The sequence below is a fragment of the Colletotrichum karsti genome (genome assembly GCF_011947395.1).
Source record: "Colletotrichum karsti strain CkLH20 chromosome Unknown Scaffold6, whole genome shotgun sequence".
NCBI lineage: Eukaryota > Fungi > Ascomycota > Sordariomycetes > Glomerellales > Glomerellaceae > Colletotrichum > Colletotrichum karsti.
In genome coordinates, this window is record NW_024065906.1 from 912,587 (window position 1) to 931,653 (window position 19,067).

Consider the following 19,067-nt stretch of genomic DNA (forward strand, 5'->3'; position numbering starts at 1 on the left):
ATACCAATTGGGAAGACCTGCCCAAGGAGGAAGCCCCCGGGCCAGGGCCCTCCAGCTGTTGGCTTGCAGCCACCGGGGCGTGCTAGCTACAGTGGAGAAGAAAGTGGCTTGCCTCAGGCCCCGCGCCGCCGATTTGTTGCATCGCTAGCGCATGGCATGAAGGGAGGGACCCCTCCATTGCGCTCCGTTGACATCCAATCCTGTGAGTCAAATTCGAGTTGCAGCAAGCAGACCGTCGAGTCATATTTGCCTGCCCCTCATCGGGAAACCTTTGGAGTTTTTTTTTGTATTTGGACACAAGACAGAAGCCCACCTCTCCGGGCTTCTTCGCCAAAATATCCACCACGTCCAGATCAATATTTCTTCGAGCACTCCGTGTGCGCCCTCCGATACTCAGTCCACGTCCACCAGTTCGTCCTCGTCTTCGACCTTTTCTTCAGACACGTGCCACCATGGCTACCGACAGCGGACGCGGAAACCCCAGTGCGCAACCCCTCCACCCACCCCCACATTCTCACGATGCCCCTCGCCCACCCTGATTCCTCTATGAATCGACATTGAAGCTGACAATATGCCTTTCTCTGATTCAGTCGGCGCCACTGAGGGCCTCAAGGAGGAGGTGCCTCCTCCCGCCTCGAACGAAGTCAAGGCACAGGTCGCCGCGACGTCCTCTACCCATGCCGCCGGCCAAGATGCTGGTGCCGCTGGTGGCGCACCGCCGAAGGTGAAGACCGAGAAGGAGTTGGATAAGGAGCGCAAGAAGGCAGAGAAGGCTGCCAAGTTCGCGGAGAAGCAAGCTGCGCAGGCCGCGAAGGCCGCCGCCGCTCCTCCGTCTAAGAAGGCCGAGAAGAAGGCCAAGGCCGCGAAGAAGGAGGAGGAGGTCGTCCCTGAATACGTTGAAGATACCCCCAAGGGAGAGAAGAAGCGCCTCAAGTCCCTCGAGGACCCTCACTTCAAGGCTTACCACCCCGAGGCCGTCGAGAGCGCCTGGTACGAGTGGTGGGAGAAGGAAGGCTTCTTCAGTATGGTGCAAACGATCCGATGAGACATTCCAAGCTGACAGAGTCGCAGAGCCCGAGTTCACGGCCGAGGGCAAGGTCAAGCCCGCGGGCAAGTTTGTCGTCGCCCACCCCCCGCCGAACGTCACTGGTGCCCTGCATCTTGGTCACGCCCTCGGCGACTCCCTCCAGGATATCATGATTCGATGGAACCGCATGTTGGGCAAGACGACCCTGTGGATCCCCGGTTGCGATCACGCCGGTATCTCGACACAGAGCGTTGTGGAGAACATGCTCTGGAGAAGAGAAGGAAAGACCCGTCACGACCTGGGCCGTGAGGACTTCGTCGACAAGGTCTGGGCCTGGAAGGGCGAGTACCACGACAAGATCAACGCTGCTCTCCGCAAGATGGGAGGAAGCTTTGACTGGAGCCGCGAGGCTTTCACCATGGACGCCAACCTGTCCGCCGCTGTCGCCGAAACCTTCGTCAGACTCTTCGAGGAGGGCACCATCTACCGCGCGAACAGACTCGTCAACTGGTCTTCCCGCCTGACCACCGCTCTATCGAACCTCGAGGTCATCAACAGGGATCTCACCGGCAGGACACTCCTCGACGTTCCCGGATACGAGAAGAAGATCGAGTTTGGTGTTTTGATCCACTTCAAGTACCCCATCGAGGGCTCTGACGAGACCATCGAGGTCGCTACCACCCGTATCGAGACGATGCTGGGTGATTCCGGTATCGCTGTTCACCCTGAGGACCCGAGATACACACATCTCGTTGGCAAAAGGGCCAAGCACCCCATCATCGAGGGTCGTCTCCTGCCCATTGTTGCCGATACCTACGTCGACAAGGAGTTCGGTACTGGTGCCGTCAAGCTGACCCCCGCTCACGACCCGAACGATTTCAACCTGGGCCAGAAGCACGGCCTTGAGTTCATCAACATTCTCACCGACGATGGAAACATCAACAAGAACGGTGGTAAGTACGAGGGCCAGAAGAGATTCGACGTCCGTTACACCATCCAGGACGAGCTCAAGCAGCTTGGCCTCTACGTCGACAAGAAGGACAACGCCATGACCATCCCCCTGTGCGAACGTTCCAAGGATGTCATCGAGCCTCTCTTGAAGCCCCAGTGGTACATGAGCATGCGCAGCATGGCTGACGACGCTGTTGCCGCTGTCAAGGACGGCAGGATCAAGATCCGCCCCGAATCCTCCGAGCGCAGCTTCTACGCCTGGATGTCCGGTATCAACGATTGGTGCATCTCTCGTCAGCTCTGGTGGGGTCACCGCTGTCCCGTCTACCTCGCCAAGGTCGAGGGTGAGACGGCCGACCCCCTGGACAACAAGCGATGGTTCGCCGGCAAGAACCGTGAGGAGGCTGAAGCCAAGGCGAAGGCCGCCCTCCCCGACAAGAAGTTCACTCTCGAACAGGACGAGGACGTTCTTGACACCTGGTTCTCCTCCGGTCTCTGGCCCTTCTCTACCCTGGGCTGGCCCAACAAGACCAACGACCTCTCAGAGCTCTACCCCACTTCCGTCCTCGAGACGGGTTGGGATATTCTGTTCTTCTGGATTGCCAGAATGGTCATGCTCGGCATCAAGCTCACCGGCCAAGTCCCTTTCACTGAGGTGTACTGCCACAGTCTCGTCCGTGACTCTGAGGGTCGCAAGATGAGTAAGTCCCTGGGTAACGTCATCGACCCCTTGGACGCCATTGCTGGTATCTCGCTGCCGGACCTCCACGCCAAGCTCCGCACCGGCAACCTCCACCCCAGTGAGGTCCAGAAGGCCGAGAAGTACCAGAAGACGGCCTTCCCCGAGGGTCTGCCTCGCAACGGCGCGGATGCGCTGCGCTTTACCATGGCGGCGCTCACCTCGACGAGCGGTGACGTCAACTTCGACGTTAAGGTCATGACCGGCTGGAGAAAGTTCTGCAACAAGATCTGGCAGGCCTCCAAGTACGTCCTCGGCAAGTTGCCCGAGGGCTTCGTGCCCCTCAAGGAGCCCGTTGTCGGCAAGACGCTTGCAGAGAAGTGGATTCTGCACAAGCTCAACGTCGCCGCAAAGGACATCAACAAGGCTCTTGGTGACCGCGATTTCCAGCACGCCACCGGCATTGTCTACCAGTACATCCTGAACCACCTCTGCGATGTTTACATCGAGAACAGCAAGGCCATCATCCAGGATGGCACCGAGGAGGAGAGGAACAGCGCCATCCAGACCCTGTACACCGCCCTGGAGGGTGCCCTCACCATGATCCACCCCTTCACCCCCTTCCTCACCGAGGAGCTGTGGCAGCGCCTGCCCCGCCGCCCCGAGGACAAGACCAAGTCCATCATGCTTGCCAGCTACCCCGTCTTCGACGAGAAGTTCAACTTACCACAGGCTGAGGAGGCCTACGAGCTTGTTCTGGGATGCTCCCGTGGCGCGAGATCGCTCATGAGCGAGTACGCCCGCAACGAGGAGGCGAAGAGTAAGTCATCCTCTATGACATCAGCCACAATTGCTAACATGCTACAGTCATTGTCCAAGCCCACGACGCCACCTCTTACTCCACAGCACAGGAGCAGGTCGCTGCTATCAACGCCCTCAGCGGCAAGGGCGTCACCGGTATCGAAGTCCTCGCTCCCGCCGCCGCCCGCCCTGCCGGCTGCGTTGCCTTCCCCGTCGGCTCCTCGGCCTCCGTGTACCTGCACGTCAAGGGTCGCGTCGATCTCGACGCCGAGATCGAGAAGGCGCAGAAGAAGCTCGACAAGGCCCGCGCCAACGTCGAGAAGCAGAACAAGCTTCTCGCTGACCCCAACTACAAGGAGAAGGTCGACCCCAACGTGCAGGCGTCCGACAAGCAGAAGGTCGTCGACCTCGAATCCGAGGCCAGAGGTTTCGAGGGTACGATCAAGCAGTTCGAGCAGCTCAAGCTTGAATGAGAGGAGAGTTATGTATCACGAAATAAAAAGGAAGAAAGACATGATCAGTCGTCACGTGAATGAAGATCACATTGCTTGTCGTTAGTATTTTATGTCGAGATCATGGGTAGATAGACCCAGAATAAAAAAGACGTTAGACATGGTATATTCGATGCAACTGACTAACTGTCACTCTGCTTTTACCTGTGTGATTACAGTGACATGCGCTCGCCTCTCGTTAAACGCCGTAAACATTGCATTCGTGATGTGATGTCGTAACGCCGCAACAAAACCACCCATACATGGCCCCCCAAAGGTTTTTTCTTTTCCAAAGTTCATGCGCCACTCATGAAATGATGATACCTTCGACACACGCGCGCGCGCAATCCAACACTCCCCCGCTTACTGCTTCTTCTTGGACGCGGCGGGCCCCCCCTTCTTGGACTCCTCCTTCTCGAGCTTGTCAAAGTCCTCGCGGTCTTTGCGCTCGGCGTACCACTGGCCGGCCTGGAGGACGAGGACGCCGACGAGGACGAGGGCGAGGATGGTGTTGCTGGCGGCGAGGACCTTGAGGCTGTCCTCCTTGCCGAGGATGATCTCGCCGGAGCCGCCCTCGGCGGCCTTGGCGGCGGTGTCGGCGAAGGCGGCGGCGTCGTCCCAGATGCCGGCGGAGACGGAGCGGAGGCCCTTTACGATGTTTGTGATGTAGACGCCGACGCCGATGAGGTAGAGGACGAGGGAGGCGCCGTCGAAGAGGACGTTGGCCTCGGAGGGGCGGAAGAGCTTGATGAAGAAGCCGAGGAAGCCGGTGAAGACAATGATGTTGAGGAGGCGGCCGATCAGGGGCGGGGACTGGTGCATGAACTTGAGGTGGGTTTCGAGGTGGGCGTAGAAGGACTCGGGGACCGGGGCGGAGGTCCAGAGGAGGGGGAAGTCGTAGGGGAAGGAGGCGAAGAGGATGCCGAGGAAGAAGCAGGTCGCTGAGGGATGTTAGTCTTGGGCTGTCAGGGGACAGGAGGAGAGGGAGGGGGGACGTACGGCCGATGATCATGAACGTCGCGAACGAGTTGGAGCCGCGGTAGTTGTTGGATTGGGTGGTCTTTGACCAATCTACCCAGCCGGACATTTTGGCGGTTTATCGAGTCGCGATACGGAGTGGGAAAGGCTTTCGATTGACGAGGAAAGAGGAGGAGGAGGAGTGTCCTCGAGCAGAGTTAATCCGTTTGTTGGTGAGCCGATTGCTGAACAGATCGAGCACGAGTGACTTCGCGAAATATGACGCGCGCGCAAACGAGGGGCTGGCTGGGGGGTCCGCGGAGGGGTAGTTTGAACAAATGCGCTATTCACCACGAGGAAGCACGCGCGGGAGAGGCTGGATGGTATGTGCGCCAGAAGCGTTCTTCGGTTGTGTGTTGCGCACGCGCGAGAGAGTGATAAGGTAGGTAGGTAGGCAGGCAGTTCGGTTGTGCGTGGCTGATTACCTACTCCGCGTTTTGCCTGCCTAAACCAATCTCCGGACGTTCTTAGTGGTCGGCGGAGCTAGAGTTTTCTGCTTACGTAGGTCCCCACCCGAGTCGACGGCGCCGTATCGCCCCGGTGTCAATCTCCGGAGGAAGGAGATGTGGGGACCGCTTGACTCGGTCGGGTGCGGCGCGTTGACGGACGCGCTGCGGTCATTCGATTTTGATAATATTTTCATACACATTGTGCTATGCACTCTCACGGAATAGTCTTCCGATTTTCTTCGGCGGACTCGGAAGACAACGGTAACCTGAACGGACCCGACAGGGTGGAGCGGACGTACTAAACGACGAAATAGCCCTGCTGGGTTTCCCCGTTCCCCATCCCCAAAGGCAGGCTGACATGATGGGTGGCCGGGACCGAGAATGGTTCTCGAAACGTTCTGGTCCTTTTCCCGAGATGACAACCCGGAGATTGGCACTGGGCAGCCTTGTCCCTGGCCTTGTCTTTTCGGCCCGCTGTCTGTTTCGTTACTAGGGCGAGGGGCGCACAACCTCCCGGTGAACATAGCGAATGGTTGCCATGTGGCTTCGCTCAAAGGATTGACGGGCACGACAGGGCCCTGTACGAGTATCGACGTTGTTGATCAGCGAGAACGAAAGCTGGGTACCATGAATTGTTTTGGGTATTGCACACGCGCACACCCAAAGGCGACGCTATCTAGCTATTATGCTACATCCTCTCACCAGGCACCGAGATGTCAGGCCGTATGTAGATACGGGACCACAATTTGGCGCCTCCACCGCACGCGAAACTTGCGACGCTCTCGCTATTCCATGGACGCTTGGAAATGATGATGCGCGTGGCACTGCCGGCTGACGAATTTTGCAGGCCTTCATTCCTGCCGAGATGGCCGAATGCTCAGAAACGAAATGAAACCCAAAGAAAAAGAAATCCTCGTCATAGGGAAGTATCCCATCAAGACTGTTCCAACTTACTTCGTCAAGAACGGAAATGGGTAGTCATATACAAGAGCGAAAAAAGAAAAAGAAAAGATTAATGCAAAAAGAAGAATTCGCTGCCGTAACAATGCTGATTCCGTCAGAAACTCCAGGGACGTATCAGTGCCGGATCGCCAAGACGAGCGAGTCTTCAACTCAACAGCTGCCGAGAAAAGAACCGCCGTCGTCGTCTCGTGAATGGGAGGACGTCTCCCGGGGTATAGTGAGAAACCTCAAAAAGAAAACTTCGCAACAGACAATCGCCGACTGCATCAACTTCGTACTCCCGTCCTGGACGATTTCTTTCCCAACGTCATCTGGCTGAGTGACAGTGTCCTCGCTGCCTTTTTGCGTACGGGATCTTCGTCGTCCTCGTGCAGTTCCTCCCCAAAAGCCCCGTAACTGTGCGGCTGCTCCTCTCTCGGCGTAGCAAAGACCTCTGAGTAGGAGTCGTCGTCTCCGACCCCAGTTCCCACGCCGGAATCTTCGGCCAAGTAACGACGGTTCCTGGTAGCCGCATCCTCCTCATCTGATGAATCGTGGTCAAAAGCGGAGACGCTGCCAAAGGACTTGGCTGTTGGAGGAGGTTCCATCTGCAGAGACATGCGGCCCTGGCCAGTTGGCCCGGAAATCATGTTGATGCGTCTGGTCAACTTCTTTACCTGAGACTCAAGGGCCTGTCTAGAGGACCTCTCCGTCTCGAGAAGTGCCAAAAGCATCGTGTAATGATCTGCTGTAAACGTTTCTGTAGTGCGGCCAGCGTCTGTCCGAGGCATGGCTGGCAAGCTGGTGACGCCACGAATGGTCGAGTTCGAAGTGGGTCGGTTCATTCCGGTGGGAATATGAAGGGATCCAACGTATGTGGGAGCTTCACCGAAAGAGGTGTTCGATTGTGCCGAGTTGCTGTACCTGGAGCTTGGTGCGCTCTGGCGTGCAACCTGCTGAATAACGGGGTTCGTGGCAGTGCTTGACTGCGATGGGTTGGACCCGGGCACAGGCGGCGCAGGCCGGACTGGCTGGTTGACTTGAACCTGGAAGCCAGGTACCGAGTTGCACAACTGGGTGACAACATCCTCCATTCGTTGCATTCTGCTCTCCAATGTCTCAATCCGTGTCTCGATGCTGGCTGCTTGGGTAATCTTCATACCCGCCATGACATTCATATGAGTTAGATTGCCAAAAGAAAACGGCTGCGGCGGCGTATGAATGGGTGTCTGCGCTTGCTCTATCGGAGACACCGGAGATTCAGGCATATCCATCGGTGCAATCCCTGCGAACTGATTTTCGTGATCAGGAGGATATGTTGAGGCGGGAGAAGCACCGAAGCCTTGATCGTAGCTTTGTCGCCAGTAGCGGATCTCGTCGCTTCGTCGCCGAAGATCCGCCCGTACCTCCGGATTATTGAGTCCACTTAGGCTTCTGGATCGTCGCTTGTGACCAACGTCGCTTGTAATCGCGCGCCCGATTTCTTCGGGGTCGTCATCGTCAGAATGGAAGAGTCGACTTCCGCGTACATGGGTGCTCGCAGGACGTGGCGAGAGACCTGCCAATTCGCCCTCGCGCCTAAACGGGGCCGAGTAAATTTGGCTAATGGTAGAGGTTGCTGCTCGCTTGCGGCTGGACTGCGCCGGGTCGATGTTGAGTGAGTTGCGCACGCTTTCGATGGTAGTGATGTCCTGGGGGCCGATGGAGTGAGACCTCAGTGCTCTGTCGTACTCGGTGATCGGCAGGGACGCCGATCGCTTTGGTTCGGATTCCTTGGCTCGGTTTAACGCGGAAGGGTCCTGTTATTCATCTATCAGCCGCAAACTCTACGAGGTGAAAAAGAAAGTATTGGCACGGGGACAGCCGCTGCCGAAACTCACGCTCTTGTGTAGGTTCTGGGTCTGGGTCTGGGTCTGGGTCTGGGTCGTGGGGTTGTAAGTCGATACGCGCTGCGAATCGTAAGAACCCTGGCTACCATTCTTCTTTTTGCGTCCGAACAGCTTTCCCAGTGCACCGCGCAAAGTTGACTTTTTGCGCTGTGGCCTGTCCTTGCTCGCGCCCGTCTGTTCAGACGATGCGCTGACGGCAGAATACCTCAGATTGCTTGACATGTTCGTCCTTCTTTGCGACTGAGGCGAGTTGGTGTGGGTATGGGTAGCGGATGTTGGAGAGGATCCAGAAGTAGAGCCGGTTCCAGGAGGGACGGCGACCGAATCGGTTCTCGGAACCTGTGAGACTTCGGGATGGGGGACTGAGACAGTCGAGCCGGCCACGGGGTCGGCTTGCGGGGGATTCATCTGCTGCTCTCTCATATCGCCGGCAGTGACCGGCGTAGCGATTCCGGTGCCCGGGTTGCGCATGGGAAATTCGTCGTCGACGGGATTTGGTATGGGAATCGGGCCTGATATTTTGCCGCGAATAGACTGGCCCGTCATAGACCGGTTGTTGGGAGGGGCAGGGGGGTTGGCCGACTTGAAAAGGCCCATGGCTGAGTTGAAGTTGACCTAGGAATGATGTTGCGGCTCGTAAGGCTAGAGGCTAGAACGAGCGTGTGGCAGGACGACGGAGGAGGGGTGGTGTATATGGTTGTCGTCCAGTATAAGCCATGGAGTAGTGCTTTTGAGAGAAATGACCGAGAGGGGCGGAGGCAATGCTGGTGAGGCCCAAGAGAGCGGGTGATGTCCGGTTCCGTGCCGTGACGGTTCGCCTAGGATATCCAGCCAGACAGGTGAGTCTGGGAATCTTGATCGGGCGCCCGGAGTCTAGGCCAGGTTGTGATCTATGCTGAAGTCTGATTCATGGTGCATATGGCCAGCAATGCCGCCCGTCGTGTGGGCTTGTCGGGGATTGGGGAGGTGGCAATGGCCGGCGACAGGCGCGGCGGCGCAAGATGTCGACGGAGGGAGGTCGGGCTGGGTGATCAAGGCACGAGGAGGGAGGCGAGTAAAGGAGAAGAATGGGCGAGGGGATCGAGGATTGGGGAAGACGTTATGGCACTAAGAAGGGGGGACCCCAGCAGCACATGCGTCATGTATCAAAGGAGGACCCGGACAGCTTTGCGACAGGCTGACGAGGCGGCCGGAGGAGAGGAGCACGTTGATTAGGACGGGCGGTAGCGTGCCGCTAAAGCAGTGTCGTTGGCAGGATCGAGGTTCGCGGAGCGGGAAGAAGGGAGTAGGGCGAGATGGGATGGGATGGGATGGGATGGGGGGAGGGGAGAAGGCTGAATTATACAATAGGTGAGGGCAAGTATCGATGAAAAGGTGCAAGGAACGTGGAGCGAGGTAGCGGTAGTACCTGAAGCAGGTGACCTCGAAAGAGGAAGAAGCGAAAGGTTGGGGGCTGCAGTCGGGAGGAATATCTGTGTCTCTCCAACAGCAGACGGGGCGGCACCGGGAAGGAAAAAGAAACAAAGAATAAAAAAGAGAGGGAGGGTGAGAGAAAAGGGAAAGCAATGGCATGTAAATGGCAAGGTGCTGTAGGAAGGGTGCGGTATCGTGTGTACGAGACAAGGTATCCGTCCAAAGCAAGGTAGGTAGATGCGGTACATGGTAGAGTGGTGTCTGTAAGGTGGCTCACGAGGTACAGCACGGCATGGACAGGGGAGGGCAGGCAAGGGCCGCGAGCAACATTTCGTACAAGAGAAGACGGGACGGGGACGGGACTGGAGGGGACGGAGGACGCGGCAGACTTTGTCACTTTGGATGGGTATCCGTATGTTGCGGATGGGTAAAGGAAGAGGCGGAGGCAGGCAGAGGCAGAGGCAGAGGAGATGCAGATTGCTAGTGGGATGAAACAAGCACGCATGCGCGACTAAAGAGGATACGGACCATTGGAACGGCGTCGATGGTGCATATAACGTGTCTAGGATACAGTGAATGGTCCCTGGAATGGACTGGACAGGTAAGAACAGGCCCATATCAGGACACAGCAAGACGGGACCTACGAGAAAAGTCAAGGTGGCAGGCAGCGAGTGGCAGTGGACCGGCAGGAAAGGTCGGACGGGACACTGGATGGATGTCGTCAAAGACAATGGAGGCAGGGAAGGGACAGAACCATTCCTTCCATCTCAAATCTCAGTGGAGGTCCAATTCTCATTTCCATTGGCAAAAGTCAGGTATCCTCAGGTCCTTGGCTCCTGCGTCGGGGGATGACCCTGGTTTGAGGGCCAGTGCTTGGGTCGTCCCTGACGGTGGGGTAAAGCCAAGGAACGAGACGAGCCCCCGGACCCCTGACCGAGGCGGTTCAAGACGTGTTGGGTGAAGTGAGAGCGAACTGCGAGATGCGAGTTGCGAGTTGCGCAGGTTTTCTGTGTGGCGTGCCGTTGCCGTTGCCGCGCTAGGAACATGAACAGAAGGACAGAAGGCGGCTTCCAAGGTTGTCGGTGACGGGACCCCTCCACCGCTTGGGCTCGGTGTCTTTACCCGTCCAAGGTAAGCCGCCTGTGAGGTGAGCATACGCAGTACCGCAAGGCACGCGGGCGAAACACTGGATGGCTGCAAGAGCCAGGAGTTGAGGGAAGGTCTGTGGTCAAGAATGAATTGAGTGACAGGAACGCGTCTACATCCTCTCATTGTTCGAGGTAGCCAGTAGCCAGCTCTCTACTCAGCGACTGAATTGGGTCCTGTTTGAGATCAAGTTTGTCCATGGCGGCGTGTGAGCAACGTGAGGGATGAAAGGAATGTGGGCAAGCGGTATGCAGTTGATACTATCGTGTGCCTGTATCAACCATCGAGGCTAAGGCCGTCGATCAAGGGAACCAACCAAATGGTGTGTGGTATTCGGTGAGGCGGATGAAAGTGGTTAGATTTGGGGGCCGAGGCACGGAGAGTTAAAGTTGTGCTACGTACTTCAGTACGGATACACTAGATGCGAGATAATTAAGAGTCTGCACTCAATTACCTTATCCACCTAGCCAAAAGTCAGATATATGGTACATAGGCATCGTCAGTGAAAAGTGTTCAAGTCAGATGCTCTCACTCATCTTCTTGGCCCGGAAATTCCACAACCGTTCGTGTCAGAGCCTCAAGCCAAAACACTCAAACTTGCCCAAAATAAGTCATTGCGATCCACGGGCCTCGTCTTTTCAGCCAACTGCAACTCCACTGCACGACTCACCTGCAGTGACAGCTGTAAGATGAGGAGTCCGGGTGGGGTGACTCGACTGTCAACGATTCAATGTCTTGTTCTGTCCAGACTCCAGACTCGACGAGTCGACTCCAGTGACCATTTTCTGCTGCCAATCCACCTGTGCTCTCCCCTTCCCCTGCTCCTCCCGGATCCAATCCAATCCGGTCTGCTGGTCCGATTCCGACGCCTTGCCGAATTCGGGGCTTTGTTTCAGTCTTCTTTCCTTCCTTTTTTCTGATCCTCTTTCCTAAGGGAAGGTGCTCCCGCTGCTCATCCCATCCCGCAATAGTTAGTGGTGGCCCGTGTCCGTGTCGACTTCACACCCACCGGGCACCATCGCGATACGAATATCTTCCAAGAGCAAACACCTTCCGAGGGAGCATTTGCGGAGTGTGGGTTCGCGAATGCTACCACCGCACTGTTGTTACCACTCTACGGATAGATTTCGATTTCAACCACACCATTCAACCCGGTTCTTGGCCGCCTTCAAATCCCGGTCCGAATCGCCAAAAGCCACCAGCCAGCCATCACCAGTCTCAGTCTCAGCTTGCACCCCAGTCGCTCATCATGTCAACAGTCGAGGTCAAAGCCATCCTCATCCTGTCCATGGCGGCAACACCCTGAATACCTCACCTACGACAGACGCGGCAGCCGATCGACCTACGGAGTACAGAGTAGGCAGAAACTGAAGAAAGGGGGTTGGCATCTTTATCCGACATGGCGTTCCAAATGCCACCATCCAAGACAGCTAGTCGTTCGATATCGCGCCGCGACAGAGAAACCCACGCTTGATAAACGCCTGCTTTGCCCCAATAGGAAGCAGCCATCAATCCGGCAAACCGACTGCCAGATTTGAGGCATCCTCTACTCATTGGCACTAGCCTCTCCTGTCTGTTTGGCCGTTTACGCTATCTCGTTTGTGGCCGACATTTCCTCCGTCACTGCCACTGCCGCCGCTATCGAAACTGACACTCAATGTCGCCAACGACGGCTTGAACTGGCGGGCGGTTCTCCAACCACTCGTCGTCTTGATGATGGCGCTAGAACTAGCTCTTCACCTATGCTAGAGAGATGTGATCGCTCACGTCACGGACGAATCGCAACACGTCCAGGAGCCGCAGATTGCAACGGAGCATTCCTCTCCTGGATCGCTGCAACCACATGCCACGTCCTCTTGCATTCACCATTCTGCGCTACAGAGTACTTTATTCTTGGAACACCGCAGCTGCCCCCCGGATGCTGCAGCTGCGTCCTGCAGAAGAGAGCCTTTGCGCGTCTGCGTCTGGCTCGACGACAGCAATCCGCTCACTACTTCTCACCTTCGACCCTTCGAGCAAAAGCCTCTGACGACCACGCTCCTGAACCACCCCTGTGTATCCGTACAGCTTCGCGAAGGGGAAAAAAGACACCTACTAGCGTGGAGGTCCAACCCCACATCGCAGAACCAAGAGGCTAAAACACCACATGGCCTGCAGGGCCCACGTCCAACGACCATTGTCTGATTGTCTTCAAAGTACCTAGGCCACATTCGGCGGTCACTCGTCGACCACCTCGCGGCCCGTATTGAAGAGACAATAGGTCCTGCGTATCGGTCCATACCGGCTTACTCAACCAGCATCTGACTCGCGAACGTCCTCTGGCTGCGATTACTGGAATGCCACATTGCAGAGCTACTGCAAATCAGCGCTCATTTGTCTACGATACCCTGCTGTGTTTCTTGGGTAGACTATGGTGGCGGCCTATTGCTGGCTACATTGGCACGCCGGCCAGCCATCTCCAGGACTTGCATGCACGAATGGCACGATTCTACCACTCACCAGCCGCCGTACCGTGTCATCGCGGACGACATGATGCAGTACTTATTCCTGCAGCTAGGAGGTCACGTACACGCTCTTTCTTGGTCACCGCGGCACCCAATACAACCTCGACCCAACACGAATTCTCGTCGCGCGTCCGGTCACGGTTTGATCGGCTCGCCGGGTGGGGTCCCAGCGGAGCATCATATAGCGAGGCAGCCGACTTATGATCTCCCGTCAACCACTGCTGGGCGACGCCAGCGGCATAAGTGATCGAGCATAAGATGGGCGCGGTGCGGCCGGCAACTTCAAGCAATGCCTTGACATACCCTGGCGCTCTCATTACTCGCCGTTGCTATTCTGTTCATCGGGACACATATCCAATTGGGGGTTCACGGCTCCGGAAATGGGTTTGTCTTGAAATGAAGGAGACGTCCCGAGCTCCCGGGAAGCATCACTGGAGGGAGAGTATGTGAGAACGCTTCAGGTTTCGCTCCAGCCCGCCCGACTCGACAACACGGATTGGCATCGCATTAGCCTTCAATCTTATTGTCAGCTGGTTGTCAAGCTGTCCCGGCGTACCACGAAGAAGACAGCCTCCTAATGCGACATGCGCGACTAGTCGGCGGCGAATAACCCGACTGACGTTGTCGGGCTTCAACCGCGCTCATGTGGTTGGTGTAAGATGTTGATAACAAACACGAAAGACGCACTGGTCACTGCACGACATCGCGACATCAACAAACAATCAGGCAGATACGAGGAGGTGTTCGACTGCTTACCCACTGTTTCGCCTCTGCAGCGGGACTTGCATCAAGTGAAAGTCTGTGAGAGGCCCCAACGAGGAATGATGATATCTTGCGCCAGGAAGTCACCAAAGTATCTCTTCGTGACAATCTTCGCAAACTCGGTGTCAGCCGCAGGACTCGGGTTTGGACAAAGTCCTTCCACAGCCCCGACAAGGTCGCAAAATCTCGCGCACAAACTGGTCAGAAAGCAGCGAAAACGCGGTCAAGTGAAGCAACCCCGGTCCCCCTCGTCCTCGGTAGGAGAATTTGGCGGGTCTGGCCACGCGCGCAAGGATGGCACAGACTTTGAAAGTAACCTGAAACATACAGGACATGGGTGCTTCGTCTGATCAGTGACGGCTGTCATCTGTGCTCCATCCACGCTTTCTGGTCTCTTTCTTCGGTCTGCGCGAAGAACCCAGGCCCCGGTGCCTATCAACTTGCGTCAACGGACACTCCCACCCCCGTGAACCCCAGTTGGTCATGGACGGGGCATCGTTGGCGGCCTTCTGTGTAAATTCTACGATACGCCGCGCTTTTTCTCTGCATGCAACATGCCTATTCCCTTTTCGGACGCGTTGGGGAACCAGGGCATCGTTGCGCATAAGAAGCCATCCCAGCTCGTTCACGGCCCTTCCAGGCGGTTCACGAACACCGAGGAAGCCGGTTCGTCGGTTTTTTTTCAGATCGTCTGGTCTTTTGCGCCGAGTACACTTTCGTCGCATAAAGATTCATATTGAAGGCCGCCTGCATAGAGATGGAATATGCTTCAGCCACCACCCATCACCGTCCCAAATTGGCATCAGGACCCCTGAAGAGTTGACAAGTCTGGATAACGCAGATCGGCATTCTCTTCGAGGAAGTCCATCCATCTCTTGAGGAACGTGCTGCCTCTGTTCGTGTGACGCAACATGTCAGCAAAAAGAAGAAACAGGCCCGAGATTTCGGGCGTTTGGTGCGGCTCAGCAGTGTCTCAGGACGACATCTGTGCAGTGGTTCGCCGCGCCGGCAGATCCAAGCCTGACAGAACGAGGAACGGAAATAAGGAACTTCTCAAACGGACTCACCTCTTGACTGTCTCCGAATCACCGATCACCGTCAGTGAGCGTTTGGGTCGCGTCATCGCCACTAGAGCGCATTAACATTCATGCGCAACAATGTCGGCCCTGCTGGGATCTTCCCAGACAAAGTCTGGACTCCAGAGCTTACCATTCAGTCGGCGCTTCTCGCCTAGGAACCCTACTTCTCCTTCGGTGTTGCTCCGTACAAGGCTGACTATGACGGCCTCCTTTTCGCGGCCCTGGAAGCCGTCCACGCTGCCTAGCTCGATGCCCGGGAACTGCTCTTTCAGGGGCGCGAGGATCGCGAGCTTCGGTTCATCCGATGTCAGCATTCATGCCGTGCCTTGCGGCGGCTCAAGCCTTTGCGAGTTGTATGGACAGGACCTACCTGAGCGTTATACGGGGTGACCACGGCGATGTCCTCCGGCTTGACCCCAGCGTCAACCAAGCTCTGCGCGTGCTGCCGCACAAGGGCTGCCTCCATATCATTGCTTTTGCTCTCGCCGTGGAGGCTGAACTTGGCCTTCTTGACGGCATCTTTGTCGTCATCTTCGCTCTTTTCCGGGTAATCGCCGCCTTGCGTGTCAATGAAGACGAGCGGCTCGTTGGTGTCTTCCGTGTCCGCGACCTCGTATGGGAGGTCCTTCAGGAGACGTTCCTTGACTGCCTCTGCGGCCATGAGTCTCCCCTCATAGAGCTCGTCCGAAGGGAACCTCATGATCTTCTCATGCATGCGGTACTGCGTGGTAAGCATCCTTTTGATGGATGACCCATGCAGGGCGAGCAGTCTGTCAAACAAGGTCGTTTCCAACGTCATCCCCTTGATCTGCTTCTCGCCGCCCTCAGCCGGCGCCTTCTTCACCTTGGAGTTGAGTGACTTGATGGTCGGCGGCAACTGCAGATGATCACCCGCGCAGACAGCCTTCTTTGCCGACAAAAGGGGCACCCAGCACTGTGCCTCGAGGGCCTGGCTGGCCTCGTCGATGATGACGACGTCGAACTGCTGGTCCCGGAGCTGGTGACCGCCCGCGCCGTGGAGCGTCGCGAGGACGACCTTGCTCTCACGCACGAGGTCACTGACACACCGCCGCTCTCGCTCACGGTACTCCTTCCGAAGCTCTTTCAGCTCGCCATAGATCTGGCGGCGCTCGCGTCCGTTGCGAGTCTTCTTGATCGAGGCCTGCTTGGCGTCCATCTCGGCGCGGACGTCTTTGACAATGGCGCCCGCTTCGGAGGTCTGGGTGAGCACGTCGAGCGAGTGGGCGACGACGCTCGGCAGGAGACGAGCTGGGTGGCCCAGGCGAAGGATGGGAATCTTGTGCGGTGCGAGACGTTCGACGATGTTGTCGACGGAGATGTTGGATGGTCCGCAAACGAGAATGCGCAGGTCAAGCTTGATCATCTGGAGAATGAGCTCGATGAGGGTGTGCGTCTTGCCAGTCTGTGAATTCCAGTCAGTCGTCATTCATGATGAGATCTGAGGCACGCTAACACCGGGCGGCCCGTGAATGAGAGCAACTTCTCTAGATGCCAGGGCGAAGCGGATGGCGTCTTTTTGAGAGTCGTTCAGTGACGGGTCAATCCACTGGATCTTGGACAGGTCCTGATCGGTTGCCAGATCGGACGGCACAGGCGTCGGGCTCGAGAGGCCGAACAGCACGCGCATGAAGGCGGTGTACTCGCCCTCGGTCATCTTCTCGAGCTTCTCCATGGTTTGGTTCATTCTGTGTGCGTCAGCGCCCTCCTGGCAACAAGCTTCTGCGAGAACCTGGTTCGCCTTGGCAGTCGCCTTTCACAGCCCCCGCGGAGACTCATCCAAGCTTCGTCCTCTTCCATAGCAGACCTTCGACTCACCTGCGGTACGTGACATCATCCGCAACCTTGACAATCCACACCCGCCCGTTGAACTCCCTCTCCTCCCCCTTGCCCTCGTCGACGGCGACACCGACGCTCTCGTTCCGCACCCTCGTGACCACGCCCCTCGCGCCCTTGCTCTCGAGCTCCTTGACCTCCCTCTTCTTGGCGTTGCCCGCGGGCTGCTCGGCGACGAGCACGATGTCCCCCGGCCGGAGCCCGTGCTCGGGCAGCTCCGAGGAGACGGCCGGGTCGGGGTTGAGCTCGATGACGGTGCGGCCGCCGAGGCCGGTCCGGCGGGCGCCGACGACGAGGTTGGAGAGCGCGAGGCCCGCGCGCTGGAGGGCGGTCGGGGAGTGCAGGGCGACCAGGGCCGAGGACTCGGCGATCTCGGCCGCGAGCTCCGCGGAGAGCAGAGACAGCTGGGTGTTTGCGAAGGATTGGACCGAGAGGGGTTCTGATGAGCTTGGCGCCATTTTTTCCCGTCGTGTGTGGGTGTTTGTGATATGTGACTCGTTGGTGCCTGTGACTCGGTGCCTTGCTCCCTTTTGCGTCCGTGGCTCTGGGGACGGTGGAAAAAGACGAAGCTGCGTCTCGATTGAGTTGTGGTGAGTGTTCTGGTTGTGTGTAAGTGAGTTGGGATGTAGTCGAGATGTTTGTGAGTTGTAAGTGGTTCTGTTTAAGGTAGGCCCACATGTGAGGTACAGCTTTGCTTTGACGTCATCTGATAGGCTGATGGGGAATCGGGGACGGAGGGGACGCGGACTTCAAAGTTCGATTGTGCGCATTTGTATTATTAGATGCTCATTCCTACGTGACGCCGTCGAGGTATATAATATGATACAGATGTTAAATGCAAGCTTGACCACCATTCCTAGCTCCCTTGGCCGTATATATATACAGACTACTCCTCACCTGTATATATGCATTCCAGTATGGTATAAACACATCTCACCACGCCAGCAGCTCACCGCTCGGTATCAGTGGGACCGACTACTATTACGACCACCAAGCTGACCGCCATGAGGGCAAACGCTACCATGGACACGATGATGATGGTGCCTCTGCTCGCGGGGAACTTGCCCTTCATGACCCACTGCTGGGCACGGAAGTAGCGTTGATAGCCCAGGAAGAGAATGAGGATACTGATGCCGAGGAAGGTTGCGCCTAGTGGCTTGCCAAGTTGGCGCAGTGTATGGCTGCTCGAGTCGGGGTTGGATATGGATGAGTTGAGGCGGAAAAGCTGGGTTACGGCAATGCCTATAGAGGCGAATGCAAGAGACGTACGGAGCCAGGCGAGAAAGGTTCGCTCTGCATGGTCACGGTCAGCGAATGTTTGCACAAAGTGAAGTGCGCTCCGGGGATGCTCGAACCTAGTGCCAAGTGATCTCGAGCTACGCTTCCCTTGTTCTCGAGCTCAATGCTCTGGAAGCTAGACAGGAAGATTGTGTACCACGGCTCTCGTACCTGAGCCTCTCTTGCTCGCTCCTCCCGGGCCACGAACGTGTCATAGTCTTCCTCGTCTACCTCAGCTTGCGGTGGAAGCTGACTCCGTGTCGTCTGGATCGTCTTACGGGGCCGTAGCTCGGGTGCCGTCGCCGTCGTGATGTTCGGGGTTGTGGCGTTCATGCTTTGGTAGTTGCGGTCCGGGCCGCGGGAAATGATGCCAACGGTCTCATCGTGAGTACCGTCGTCCCGGGAATACTGTCGTTGAGGAGGGCTGGCGGGAGCGGATCGGGATGCGGATAATGCGCCGCCCATTGCTTCTGCGCGGCCTCTTGCGTTCTGTTGGCGCCGGGAGCCGTTGTCAGCGAGGCACAGACGGGGTGGACGGGAGCGGGAGCGGGAGATCGGGATGCGGAGGGGGCCAATGGGGCGGGAACGGGGTTATAATGAAGGGTCGAGGGAAACGAAGACGGGGATTAGACTTCAATGCAGATTTGGAGGCTAGAATGGTCGGTGCCAAGCAGGGTAGCGTTGAAGGGGTCCCACAGTCGGGAAGGTCCTTCGGCCGAGATGCAGAAGCGACAGTTTACATACCTCTAAGATCTCGTTGATGCGCTCGTTTGTGCTCTGCCTCC

The 19,067-nt window shown here is 57.0% G+C and overlaps 5 protein-coding genes across 5 annotated transcripts; 1 reads left to right on the forward strand and 4 right to left on the reverse strand.

The window, feature by feature from the left end:
• Nucleotides 1-571: 571 nt before the first annotated feature.
• Nucleotides 572-3,931, forward strand: CkaCkLH20_02710 (valyl-tRNA synthetase; the record flags this gene model as incomplete). Its single annotated transcript, XM_038885429.1, has 3 exons — nucleotides 572-1,022; nucleotides 1,072-3,477; nucleotides 3,525-3,931. 3 exons carry the CDS (start codon nucleotides 572-574, stop codon nucleotides 3,929-3,931), a joined length of 3,264 nt encoding a protein of 1,087 aa, XP_038749360.1.
• Nucleotides 3,932-4,312: 381 nt separating this feature from the next.
• CkaCkLH20_02711 (ER membrane protein SH3) lies at nucleotides 4,313-5,036 on the reverse strand (the record flags this gene model as incomplete). The annotated part of the gene is made up of 2 exons (XM_038885430.1): nucleotides 4,313-4,890; nucleotides 4,949-5,036. The coding sequence occupies 2 exons, from the start codon at nucleotides 5,034-5,036 to the stop codon at nucleotides 4,313-4,315; spliced, it is 666 nt and encodes a 221-aa protein (XP_038749361.1).
• A 1,608-nt stretch (nucleotides 5,037-6,644) lies between these two features.
• CkaCkLH20_02712 (uncharacterized protein) lies at nucleotides 6,645-8,843 on the reverse strand (the record flags this gene model as incomplete). Its single annotated transcript, XM_038885431.1, has 2 exons — nucleotides 6,645-8,156; nucleotides 8,238-8,843. 2 exons carry the CDS (start codon nucleotides 8,841-8,843, stop codon nucleotides 6,645-6,647), a joined length of 2,118 nt encoding a protein of 705 aa, XP_038749362.1.
• Nucleotides 8,844-15,033: 6,190 nt separating this feature from the next.
• Nucleotides 15,034-17,462, reverse strand: CkaCkLH20_02713 (uncharacterized protein; the record flags this gene model as incomplete). Its single annotated transcript, XM_038885432.1, has 6 exons — nucleotides 15,034-15,091; nucleotides 15,139-15,199; nucleotides 15,281-15,440; nucleotides 15,521-16,573; nucleotides 16,625-16,856; nucleotides 16,987-17,462. 6 exons carry the CDS (start codon nucleotides 17,460-17,462, stop codon nucleotides 15,034-15,036), a joined length of 2,040 nt encoding a protein of 679 aa, XP_038749363.1.
• Nucleotides 17,463-17,953: 491 nt separating this feature from the next.
• CkaCkLH20_02714 (uncharacterized protein) lies at nucleotides 17,954-18,747 on the reverse strand (the record flags this gene model as incomplete). Its single annotated transcript, XM_038885433.1, has 2 exons — nucleotides 17,954-18,297; nucleotides 18,360-18,747. 2 exons carry the CDS (start codon nucleotides 18,745-18,747, stop codon nucleotides 17,954-17,956), a joined length of 732 nt encoding a protein of 243 aa, XP_038749364.1.
• Between the last annotated feature and the right edge of the window lie 320 nt (nucleotides 18,748-19,067).